At 42.2% G+C, this 12,760-nt stretch overlaps 1 protein-coding gene across 1 annotated transcript in view; it reads right to left on the reverse strand.

Moving 5' to 3' along the window:
* The window catches only part of Hecw (Hecw ubiquitin protein ligase), a 288,203-nt gene that overhangs the window by 83,555 nt on the left and 191,888 nt on the right, over positions 1-12,760 (reverse strand). The window contains exons 5-6 of the mRNA XM_080284513.1: positions 12,481-12,679; positions 10,998-11,196 (exon numbers count right to left, since the gene is read on the reverse strand). Coding sequence (XP_080140639.1) covers positions 10,998-11,196; positions 12,481-12,679 — 398 coding nt within the window. The remainder of the gene's footprint in view (positions 1-10,997; positions 11,197-12,480; positions 12,680-12,760) is intronic.

Below are 12,760 nucleotides of genomic sequence, written 5' to 3' on the forward strand. Positions count from 1 at the left end.
AGTTGAGAGGTATATGAGGGAGGGGGGGGTGAGTTGGGGGAAGGGGAGTGAAATGGTGGGTGACAGAGTGACTTGGAGGCGTTTTGTCTGCGGCCACCCTTTGCAGGATTAGGGCGTCGGGCTACAGATAGATAGATAGATAGACATGATTTACCTACGTAAATTAGCGCTACTTCTATGCTAATTCTTTTCATAAAGCATGTACATCTGTAAAAGCAATTGTCTAACATGTAAATGGGTTATATGTTATAAGTAATCACAAAGGTGAAAAAATAGAATCTGAGTTGAAAAAAGCATGAAAGATATAGTTACTGTAAAGTTAGTATGTAAGTTGAAAAATAGTCTAAGTTGAAAGTCATAGAACATACAGTCAGTAATTCTGTTCACGGTGTAAGAGGAGTGGGAAATTCCCCAAGGGCTCTAAATTTAGCCACCAATTATGGGATAAGCTGTCTCCCAGTGTACCACCATCCCACCTCACTCTCTCTCTCTCTCTCTCTCTATTAGGATAAGGCTTACTGTAAATCGTGTACTACTGTGAAAGCAAATGTCTAACATGGAAAAGGCCAGAGTATAATGTGAGAAGTACTATAAAGGGGGAGAAAATAAATTCAGAGGTGAAAAAATAATGACATGACATGATTTACCTACGCAAATTAGCGCTACTTCTATGCTAATTCTTTTCATAAAGCATGTACTTCTGTAAAAGCAATTGTCTAACATGTAAATGGGTAATATGTTATGTTATAAGTAATCAAAAAGGTGAAAAAATAGAATCTGAGTTGAAAAAAAGCATGAAAGACCAAGTTGTTACTTGGTAAATAAGCGCTATTCTTATGCTAATTCTTTTCATAAAGCAAGTACATCTATAAAACTAATTGGATAACATGTAAGTGGGTTATATATTATAAGTAATCTAAAAGGTGAAAAAATAGAATCTGAGTTGAAAAAAGCATGAAATAAAATGATCTCACTTGGTAAATAAGTGCTACTTTTATGCTAATTCTTGTCATAATGCCTCAAAATATGTACAAACAATTATGTAAAGTTGAAAATGGTATGATGTTATTGTGGAAGTAATATGGAACATGAAAAAATACAATAGCTGATGAAATAACGATGTTTGTTATCCACTGGTGACATAATCGACCGATTTTGCTAGGGTCGCACAATGGTACATACCTTATTTCTCAGTTTTTTCTGTATAAAGCCCAATATACTTCTGGTATACATTTTTCCAACATATGAATACATGATAATAAACGTATACTGCATCAGTTCAGAGTACCCGTGCCACCATAGAATACATACGGCGAAAAGACTACTCGTAGAGCATGGCAGTACCTGTCAAACTTACGTGCTCCAGGTAAGCCATTTCTGGACCCAAGGGACACCTTTCTTTGTGATTTTCATTGGTTTCTGACCAAAAGCGAATGTTTGAGCAAAAAAAAAAAAATGGTCCAAAAAAGCCAGGACTGGGGCGGACCAAAGCTCAGAAAACGTCGGGATTGGGCGGGTTAAGACAAAGAAAACAGAATCTTGAAAAATTCACCTTAACTATACTGTACTACCATAGATGTTAGGCTAAAGTTGGCTTATTCATATTTTACAATATGCCCTTTCATCACATCATACTAAAAACTATCTGTGATGAGAATAAAAATTTCATATTTTTTTGTCACTGGACAGAAACTCTGGAACATAACTGCACTGACTAAACTATGAGAAATATTGACTTTAACTTAGACATACACACACTTCAACATGTTTTCTTTCATATCACGGGAATACTAGGGTAAACCTTCGATATAACAAACTAACTGGGGGAGGAATGGGTCACTATATCCGAAAGTTTGCTATATACGTGAGGTTCAGTATTTCCAAGGGATTACCGAACTCAGTTCGCTATATAAGGGGAGTCATCAGTCCCACGTGCTCAAACATAACCTAAACTAATTCAATGAAGTTTTACATGGTGCATTCAATGGTTTATGAAGCTGTACATGTAAATAAAATACCGTATGAAGTTGTGCATATAAACCCTCTCAGGGACAGTCATGTGAATCGCGCTGCATGTGGTTTGGTAGGAAGAAGCACTGTCACATGAATCACGTTCCTAAGCACAAAAAAATCTGCCAAAAATTAAGTTTTCGGCCGATTTGTGTCAAATTTTGGTGCGTTCTAGCAGGCACATGTCTGTCCTGTGGTATGGCATTGGCAACACTGTGACTGCTCTGATGAGACAATGCATAGCAGAAAAAACTCAGTATCTCACGACCCCCTGGGGGTAGGGGGGTTTTCAAGAATACTCCCCCAGTATCCCTGCTTGTCGTAAAAGGCGACTAAAAGGGTTGGCGGAGGGTTAGTGCCCCTCCCCGGAAAACAACTAACTAAAAAAACAAACAAGAAGCCTCGGATAAGGACTGACCAAACGATGACGACCTAGGACCAGACAAAGGACTTGGTAATGAGTACATGGAATGTAAGAGGAGCGAATGATGAGGTGAAAGAGAGAGAGATTGTCCAGGTGCTTGAGGGTGCGAAAGTGGATGTATGTGGAATAACTGAAACAAAATGGAGAGGAGAAAGTGTGAGAGAATGGGAGTATGGATGGGGTATATGTGCAGGAGTAGATGAGAATGAGAGGGCAAAGGAAGGAGTGTGTATAGTTGTGAGTAAAAGATGGAAGAAGAGCATAAGACAGTATGGATCAGTTGGGTCAAGGATTGTGTGGGTAAAGTTGAAAGTTGGAATACAAATGTGGGCGATTGTGTGTGTGTATGCGCCAACGCAAGATCGTGCTAGAAGAGTGAGAGAAGAGCTCTGGACAAATGTGGAAGTGTGCATGGAAAAGTTTGGAAGGAATGAGAGAGTGTTTTTGATTGGTGATATGAATAGTAAAGTTGGTAATGTGAAGGTGGATGGAATAGTTGGTGAGTGGGGTGTGCCTGCCGAGATAGATGAGAATGGGAGTGCGTTAGTGGACATTTGTGCTGGGAGGGGGTTGGTGATAGCCAATACCCTCTTCAGGCATAAAATGATCCACAGGTACACATGGCGAATGATGAGAAGGGTGGGTTGTGAACTGAATGAAAGGAAGGCAATGATTGATTATGTGTGTGTGGATGAAAGGATGCGAAGATGTGTAAAGGATGCAAGAGTGTATAGAGGTTGGGGGAGTGGACTTTCTGACCACTACTTGGTGGTGGCCAGAATTAGGATGCAAGTGAGATGGAGGAATAGAAGAAGGGAAAGATGAGAGGAAGGAGTTGTTGCAAGGAGAATGGAAAGGTTACAAGAGGATGAGAAAAAGGCAGAGTATAAGAGAGAAGTGGAGGAACGATTGGGCAAATATGAATTGGAGCAGATGGGAGACGTGGAAGGTGTGTGTATGATATTTACAGAAGAAATATGTGCAGCATGTGATGTGGTGTGTGGAAGGAAGAGAAGGCGGAGGGGGGTGCAAGGAACAGCGTGGTGGACTGAAGAGGTGAAACAGGCTGTGGCACAAAAGAAGAAAGCATACAATGAATGAATGAGAAATAGGGGCGTGGAAGAAGTTGAGAGGCGGAAGAGAGAGTTATATGTGGAGAGGAAGAGAGAGGTGAAAAGATTAGTAAGAGAGAGTAAGAAGAGCGTGGATGAGGAATTTGGAAGGAATTTGAGTGTAAAGTGGAGGGACTGTAAGAAAATGTTCTGGAGAGAAGTGAAAAGAGTAAGACAAGGTGGAAGTGAAGTTAGCAGGGGAGTGAAAGATAAAAATGGTAGATTACTAGTGGAGAAGGGAGAAAAAGTGAGCAGATGGAGAGAACACTTTAAGGAATTGTTGAACGTAGAGGATGGAAGTAATGCGAGTATAAGTGGCTGGGGAATGGCTGGGAGAAGGAGGGAGGTGAGAAGACAGGAAGAAATCAGTAGGATAGAAGTTGTGGAAGCAATGAAGAAAGTTAAATCGGGGAAAGCCCCTGGAATTGATGGAGTGTGTGGTGAAATGCTGAAGCATGGGGAAGAGATAGTAGTAGAATGGATGTGGAAGATGTGCAGATTGGCCTGGGAGGAAGGTAGAGTCCCGGAGGATTGGAAGTCAGGTATAATTATTCCCTTGTACAAAGGAAAAGGGGAAAAAGAAGTGTGTGGTAATCATAGGGGCATTTGTCTTCTTAGTATAATAGGAAAAGTGTTTGGTAGGATACTTATAGACAGAGTTAGAGAAAGAACAGAGAAATTAGTTGGAGAAGAACAGGGAGGCTTTAGGAAGGGAAGAGGTTGTGTAGATCAGATATTCATTCTTAGATCTTTAGTGGAAAAGTTTCTAGAGAAGGGAAAGAAGTTGTATGCGGCTTTCATGGATTTGGAGAAAGCATATGACAGGGTGGATAGACAAGGATTGTGGAAAGTGTTAAGAATATATGGAGTAGATGGGAAGTTGTTGAATGCTGTGATGAGTATGTACGATGGTGCGAAGGCTGCAGTGCGTGTGGATGGTGAACTAAGTGAATTTTTCTCTTTGAAAGTTGGTTTGAAACAGGGATGTGTCATGTCTCCATGGTTGTTCAATCTGTACATGGATGGGGTAATAAAAGAGGTACAAGGTAGGGTAGTGGATGTTGGAGTGGCCCTGGTGAGAGAGGATAGTGCTTGGAAACTCCCTGTACTGTTGTTTGCAGATGATACTGTGTTGTTGAGTGAAGACGAAGGGGAGCTGCAAGGCTTGGTGGATGAGTTTGAGAGAGTGTGTAAGAAACGGAACCTAAAGGTGAATGTAGGGAAGAGTAAAGTGATGGTCTTTGAGAGAGGTGAAGTTAGTGAATGTACAGCGAGGTTAGATGGTGAGGAATTGGAAAATGTGAGTACGTTTAAGTATTTGGATAGTGTGATGAGTAAGGATGGAGGTTTGGAGGGTGAAGTGCTTGAAAGGGTACAGCAGGGAAGAAAGGTTGCTGGTTCCTTGAAAGCAGTGATAAGAAACAGGGAAGTGAGCATGGAAGTGAAAAAGTTACTACATGACAGTATTGTGATACCAACTCTAACGTACGGAAGTGAAGCTTGGACATTGTTGGAAGGACACAAGTCAAGAGTGAGAGCAGTGGAAATGAGTTATTTAAGAGGAGCCTGTGGAGTCACGTGGAGAGACAGGCTGACGAATGAGAATATAAAGGAGCATTGTGGTGTGGATGTGGATGTGATAGGAAGCGTTATGAGGAACACACTGAGGTGGTTTGGCCATGTGGAGAGGATGGAGGGTGAAAGACTGACGAAGAAAGTGTATGTGAGTGAGGTGGAGGGGGGAAGAGGGAGGGGGAGGCTGAGGATGAGATGGAGGGATGGGGTGGAGAGGTATATGAGAGAGGGGGGTGTGAGTTGGGAGCAGGGCAGTGAAATGGCGGGGGACAGTGCGACTTGGAGGCGATTTGTTTGTGGCCACCCCAAACGGGATTGAGGCGTCTGGCAATAGATAGGTAGATAGATCTCACGACCAGTCGGGGTGGCCAGTCGTCTATTTAAACCCGCCATTTTTCCCCCTCCCACCCAAGGCAGAAGCCATTATTGAAATGTTGCGATTGTACAGTGTTTCTGACTATAATGTGAAGTGATTGCGTCTATGGAACATAGATATATTGTTTGTAATGCACTGGGGTCCGTTATCAGCCGTTAGGCCTACAGGCAGGAGTCCGGTTTGTTTTAACGGGGTTTCCACTCTCCTTCACCCTGCCTGTTAATGATAAGTATTTTACCTTTTCGTAGTGAAGCCATTACTTATCTGTGAAACATTTAGTGCCTGGATTGGTGAAATAACTGACCCACCATAGCAGGCATTATGTACGCCATAGAGATATGCAACAGTCGCTAAGGAAACAGGCAGTCACGTACGCCATAGAGTCGGAAAGGGAATAACAGAGGAGGCTGGGATGGAATCATGTGACAGTGCTTTATATTGCATAAGGTTTAGTGTGAAACATACATATAAAGTAGTGCAGCGAGTGTTCACCGAGAAATATTGCATGCACTGACTGACTTAGCTCAAACCTAGGGCAAGTATCAGAGACAACAAATATGCCACACAGTCACAGACTTCAGTGAAAAGGTATTGTACCAATCTCAGACAGTGCTATACTGCATATGGTTTAGTGTGAAATGTGAGTGTTCACCGATTAATATTGCTGCATTGACTGACTTAGTGAAAACATAGCGCAAGTATCACAGAAAAGAAATATGCCACAGACACATATATATACAGTACCCTCGCATCCAACACGCGTTAGTCCAGCACGATTCACGTCCAGCACGGAGAGCAATTAATTAGTAAAATTTAATACGATTTAATTACTGCAACACGAGTGTGTTAGCATAACATGCACAAAGCTCCGAGAAGTGGGCGAAATCCGCAGAGTTCACTCTAGCACGATCACCCCCAGTCCAACACTGTCATACTGGACATTCCCATGATGATGGTAGCCAATGAAAAACTTCTGATCAAGTAGCCTTCCCCGCCTGCTATCGTGATGTGATCGTGATGCCGCCCAATTAAAAACGCTTCTGGTGTCACGTGATGTTTTGTTTACATTTCTCCCGCCACAGCGCCACTCAGTCGCATAATTGCATTGGAAGGTGCTTTTTTCTTGCTGCATTTTCTGCCCTTGTTACTGCATTTTACCCTGCTCACGATGCCTAGGAAGCCTTCTGAGAACACCAAGAAGCGTCGGCACCTCCCTCAGGCCACCAAGCTAAAAAGCATCGAGAGGAAGAAGAAAGCGGAGAGGAAAGTTGACATTGCCAAGGCCTACGACACAAATGAAGCCAACATGATCATAATAAAAAACTTAAGATCCTGGCAGCCGAAGGCTATCACACGGCACTTCATACCAGGTTTGCCGAGGATACGATGGTAAATCGGAACGGTAACGTGGTAAAATTGCCGAGGATACGATGGTAAATCGGAACGGTAACGTGGTAAAATTGCCGACGATACCATGGGCATTTGGAATTCATCTGGATGGATTCCTGCCGAGCATACGATGGGGAAAACAGTGTGACCAAAACCCAGGCGACTTGACAAAGAATGTATCGTACTACAGCATTGAACATTTAGCCTGACACTGAATACATACTAATATTTTAGAATAAATATCAATCATTTTGAAACCCTTCTCATCGGCGTGCGTACCAGTTTATAAACAAAGTTGCTTCTCCTTATTCTCTACCGAGTCAGCGACAGCAATCACTTTCCACAGTCATGAGACAGGGCTCTGGCAACAGTGTGAGAAGCATGCACTTTGCCGAGGATTACAGTGCTAGGACAGGCAGAAGCAGGACCTTCCATGGCTGTGGACGAAGATAGTGATTCTGAGTGTGATTTCGTAGGATTTATGAGGGAGGTTTGATTTCGAAGGATTTATGAGGGAGGTTGAGGAGGAACAACAGCCATTACCCGCTAGTGACGCCAGCAGCCATCCTCCGGGGACCCAGTAGGACTAACTACAGCCTTGGATACCACCTTCCATTCCCAGCAAGCCCACCAACACTATCCTAAAAGGTTAGTTATCATTCATAGCACAGTACCATTTATTATAATTACAATAGTACCAATATATGTATAGGTATATGGTAGGTATTTAGGGTGACTTTTCCGAGGGTTGCTGACATAATTCATTTTTCCCCATAAGCTCTGTTGTTAGTCCAACACGTTTTTGGTCCAACACGTGACCCATGCATGACAATATTACTGTGCTGGACGCGAGGGTACTGTATATATGTCATGCAGTGAATGTTCATGGAGAAATCTATTCTGTGCATCGCAGTTAGGCAAACGTATCGCAAGGAGAGAAGAAAATACGCCACAGCCACATACACAAACACGCACACGCACACACATGCACACACACGCACACACACGCACCCACACACACACACTCACCCACACACACACACACACATGCTCACGCACTACAATACTCCTCATCTTCCAGCAATCCTTCAAACTCCTGCCAGCATCTCAACACCTCTGGAGGAAGTGTGTTATCTGTATTTTGTTGATCTGTACATTGACCTATTTCTATAGTTCTATATTTTTTACACAAATAAGTATTGTTTTTTACCTACACACATATGAGATGGAAGAAAGTTCAGCTTCAGTATCAGTACCTAGCAAAAAGACCAGTGGTCATGTCAAGTTCCTGAGAGCACTATCAAAAATCTTATGATATTTTACGAGTATACTTTGAATAAAAAAAGAACATAATAAAACCTAATGAGCGAAAATATGTAGGTGTGGGTGAGGCAGGGAAAGAATGTTTTTATCTCGCCCGCGGGCGAGGAGGAGTATTCTACATTTGTCATCCAATTACTCCAAAACTATTGTACCTATCGATTTCCCGTAAGAATCATGATAAAGATCAGTGAATTCTACGTATTTTCAGGACATAAAAATATATCTCTGATGAGAAGGTGGGGATATAATGATTAATGTGTGCACATCACGAAAGTGACGCACTGCTGAGAGTACCCAGTCATTTTTGACGATTTACTCGAAAACTATGAGGTGTATCGAAACCAACAGGTGATTATGAGAAAGCTCGTAAAATTCAGCATAATATTATGCAATAAAAACATAAGGTGCGCAAGAAAAGCTCTTCAGATAAGCTCCCTGAATAATTTTCAAAAATGACTTTCAGTGTTTGGCTATTTTCTCGAAACCTACAAATCGTATCACAACTGGATTTTCTCATTAGAAAGCTGATGAAATTCTCTATCAAATCTTCTAATAACATTTTCCTGTATGATGGAAAGCATTCGAATGGTGATGTTGAGATGTGACATTGACGTAGCGAAATGTTTATTCATGGCCGCCTAATGTTGTTTTATTCGTGTTTTCCTGTTTTTTTGTGGTGCTTATCAGCCAGAACAAACATCGATGAATAAGATGAGATAGGTTTCATGGCAGTATATTGATATTTGGGTGGTGAAAATAAGGCGAGAATACGTGTTATTTGCCGCGTGCGGGCAGCCAGGTCGGGCGGCCAGGAGGATAAACTAGTGCGCCAGAAAACGTACCAAAATTTATTGTGCACGAAAGGGTAAATACAATACCTATAACAAGAATACAGTACAATGTAGTACTGTTACAGTACACTTACTGTGTTAGGAAGGGATGCTTTTGTCACCATGGGATGATCTGCGAACTTCCCCCACATTTAACGACCTTCGTTTGCAAAATCTGGGGAAAGTTCGGTCACGATTTGGCCGTTTGTTATATCCGAAATTCGCAATACCAGGGTTCGTTATATTGAGGGTTTACTGTACTGGTTCCTGATGATGATAGAAAATTATCCCCCTCCCCCCCCAGCCTCATCATTGGGGGTTCAAGAAATCTTACTGCCACAGTGTAAGGGTTACCAGTAATAATTTCTGCATTTAAGAAGGCCTTTCGTTGATTAGGAGAAGGCCTTTGACAGAGTCCCTACAGAGATGGTGAAGTGGGCAATGAGAAAAGCTTGGGATGAAGAAGTGTTTGGTTAGGGTGGTTATGGCCATGTATGTAGGTGCTTGTACCCAGGTAAGAGTGAATGGAGATTTAAGTGATGAGTTTTCCGTGAAAGTTGGTGTGCATCAGGGGTCAGTTTTGAGTCCCTTGATGTTTCTCACAGTATCTGAAGTCCTCTCAAGTGACTTCAGAAATGGACTCCCATGGGAGATGTTGTATGCTGATGACTTGGTGTTGATTGCAGAGAGTGAAAGGGAGGCGGAGGAAAGGTTTAGGAAGTGGAGAGATGGTAAGGAGCACAAGGGCTTAAGAGTAAATGCAAATAAAACAAAAGTGATGATATCTAGGGTTGGTGGCGGTATTGTCAAAGACGAGGGAGAGTGGCCGCATGCAATTTGCCACAAGGGCATGGGAAGTAATTCCATCTTGTGCAGTGTTTGTGATAAGTGGGTGCATAAGAGATGTAGTGGTATTAGGGGTAGACTGTGAGATAATGCTGATTTTATGCGTGCTGCGTGTCAGGGAGAGCAGGTGAAGATTGCCAGGCGTGAAAGGATTGAACTTGCTGGTGAGTCTCTTGAATGTGTGGAAGAGTTTTGTTATTTGGGAGACATGTTGTGTGCTGGAGGTGGGGCTGGAGCTAGCTTTGTGGCAAGGGTGAGAAGTGGTTGGAAGAAGTTCTGGGAGCTGTTGCCTCTCCTGACAGTGAGAGGGCTCTCCCTACGTGCTAAGGGGTCTTTGTATGCAGCATGTGTTTGGAGTGTAATACTGTACAACAGTGAGACTTGGGCAGTACAGGAAGAGGATATTTGCAGGCTCAGACGTACAGAAATGACAATGATTAGGTGGGTGTGCAGTGCGTCCCTACATGCAAGGCCTGGGGGGGCTGGGCTTATGATGGAGGAGTTGAGAGGTAGGACGGGACTGTAGTGTATCGGTGTTGTGATGAGGAGAGGTAGATTGAGGTGGTTTGGGCATGTGGAGTGGATGGGGGATGATAATTGGGTGCAGAAAGTGAGAAGCGTTAATATTGGGGGTGGGGTTGCGAGGGGTAGACCGAAAAAGACATGGGACAAGGTCATTAAGTGTGACTTCATGGTTAAGGGATTGAATACAGAGCTGCCACAGATCGAGCAGCATGGAGAGCCAGCATTAGGTGACCAAGGCCAACGATTGCAAGCATGTTGGAGCCTTCAAAAACGAAAACAAAAAACACCTAACCAACACCTAATGCCTTCCCATTTTTCAATTTTTTTACACAGCAATGGAGGAATCAGAGAATACTGCATATGGAATAAATGAAATACCTGGAGTAACTTCATACGCAGGAAGTAAGAAGTGCAGGTAGATATGTAATGTACCATGGAAAAAAATATATATTTACAAGTCTGCAGGGAAGGACACTTTTAAACTAATCATATAGTTCAGTATAGTTGTCAGGAGGTGGATAAATTATCCAAACTTATCCATAGTATAAGATCTGAGGCAGTACAATAATTCACATTTTACCACTGACCTTGGCAGACTAGAAGGTTTGCCCCACTTCTCAATACAGAACCTCCTTGGACCAGTACTGCCCCTGAGTGCTGCAAAACCCTCATATGGCACACTGGATGTCCCAGTCACAAACTGTAGCAGCCGCAGCCTTCGCTCATTGTCAAACCGTTCTATAGCCAGCCAGAACCAATGAATCACTGGATGGGAGTCATGGTAACCTGATGGTACAAAGTAGTGATGGGTTTTAATCAAAGGAGTTTGTCTATTACCAAGTTAGATTTGGACTACATTCAGGAAAATAAATTTCAGTATCACTGGAAGGTGATTTTACAATCTTTTGTATTATAAAAGTAGAGTAAGCACAAACAGTTTACCTTCATGGCTGTCTATGCTTACAAAGTGAATGGACATCCATATATATATAAACTGTACATATCTTCATATGGCTCCATCTACTCAGTGTACCTGAGTTTCATTTTCACGTATTCTTGCTATAATTAACAGTCAGATTTGAATAATATCTTCAATTCTACTAATAATCTCTAAAGTATTGAAATTCTCAGTTTCACTCAATGCCCTCAGCTGGACCTCTCAATGATGTCAGATCACTTGTTGAAACTGCCTCAAAGAAACTTGGACTATTGTACAGAGTCCGTAACTTCTTCACTGACGAGCAGTTACAATAGCTATAATTTATAAGAGTCACGAACCCTCTTAGCTGGAATATTGTTCACCCTTATGAATGGATGTGGAGAGGTTGCACTAAAACAACCAGACAAAATTCAGAACAAAACCGTCAGAATTATTAATAACTCTGCTATTACAAATAAACTACTCCCCCTACTAGTAAGTAGGAATGTTGCTTCCCTTGCATTATTTTACAGATACTTTAATGGCAAATGTTCAGATGAAAATGCATCCACTGTGCCATCCCTCCATGCCTTCCCCTGCACTACACAGGCATCTGGTGGCGCTCATGACTGGAATGCCACACGGCCATATTGCAATTCTGCCTATCAGAATTCTTTTATTCCCCAAACTGCATCTCTATGGAACTTGCTTCCCTAGAGTTGTTTCCCCCCAAACTTCAACCTACAGCTGTTCAAATCCAACTGTTACAGATCTTTTATGAATGGAGGACACCAGTAATCTAGTGTAAGGAATTTTTATTTATTTATTTGATTTTCCTTCCTCTGATCTGTTACTTAAAAAAAATAATAATTCCAATCACTGTACAGAAGATGTTCAGAAACTCAGAGGCGTGTCTTTTCTTTCTCCAGACAAGCTGCAAACTTCATGAGAAATTCTGGATTTAACAGTCCAGGTATTGCTAAATACAGGCTTTGCTAGATTTTTAAAACCAATGATCTACAGCAATCTACACATTAAAATTTATTTGTTCAGTTTTTAAAAGCCTGTATTTAGTGGCACATTCCACCCCTCTCCCAAACCTGACTCAAGTAAAAGATTTCTTTCATCCTTATCTCATACTCCAACTATACCTGAGCGATATTCAGTGTTCTTGCGCCAGTCTGCCACATCAATCTCAAGGGTGCCAGCTATGACCAACTCCAACTCTCTGGCATCAAAGGCAGCTACCAGTCTGGACTCAACCACCTCGTAGAAACCACGTACAAGGCTCTCAGTCTGCTCACTAACACCACGCTCCAGACGCCATCGCACCATTCGTTCAAGGTACTCCTGTTTGAGGAATTAAGAAACTGTGGACAATGTCTACCCCAAGTCATTTACGATATGGTGCATTCAATTAACTTATGCTAA

This window comes from Coenobita brevimanus, chromosome 101, assembly GCF_032717465.1.
Source record: "Coenobita brevimanus isolate Jiangsu-jjx chromosome 101, ASM3271746v2, whole genome shotgun sequence".
Classification (NCBI taxonomy): domain Eukaryota; kingdom Metazoa; phylum Arthropoda; class Malacostraca; order Decapoda; family Coenobitidae; genus Coenobita; species Coenobita brevimanus.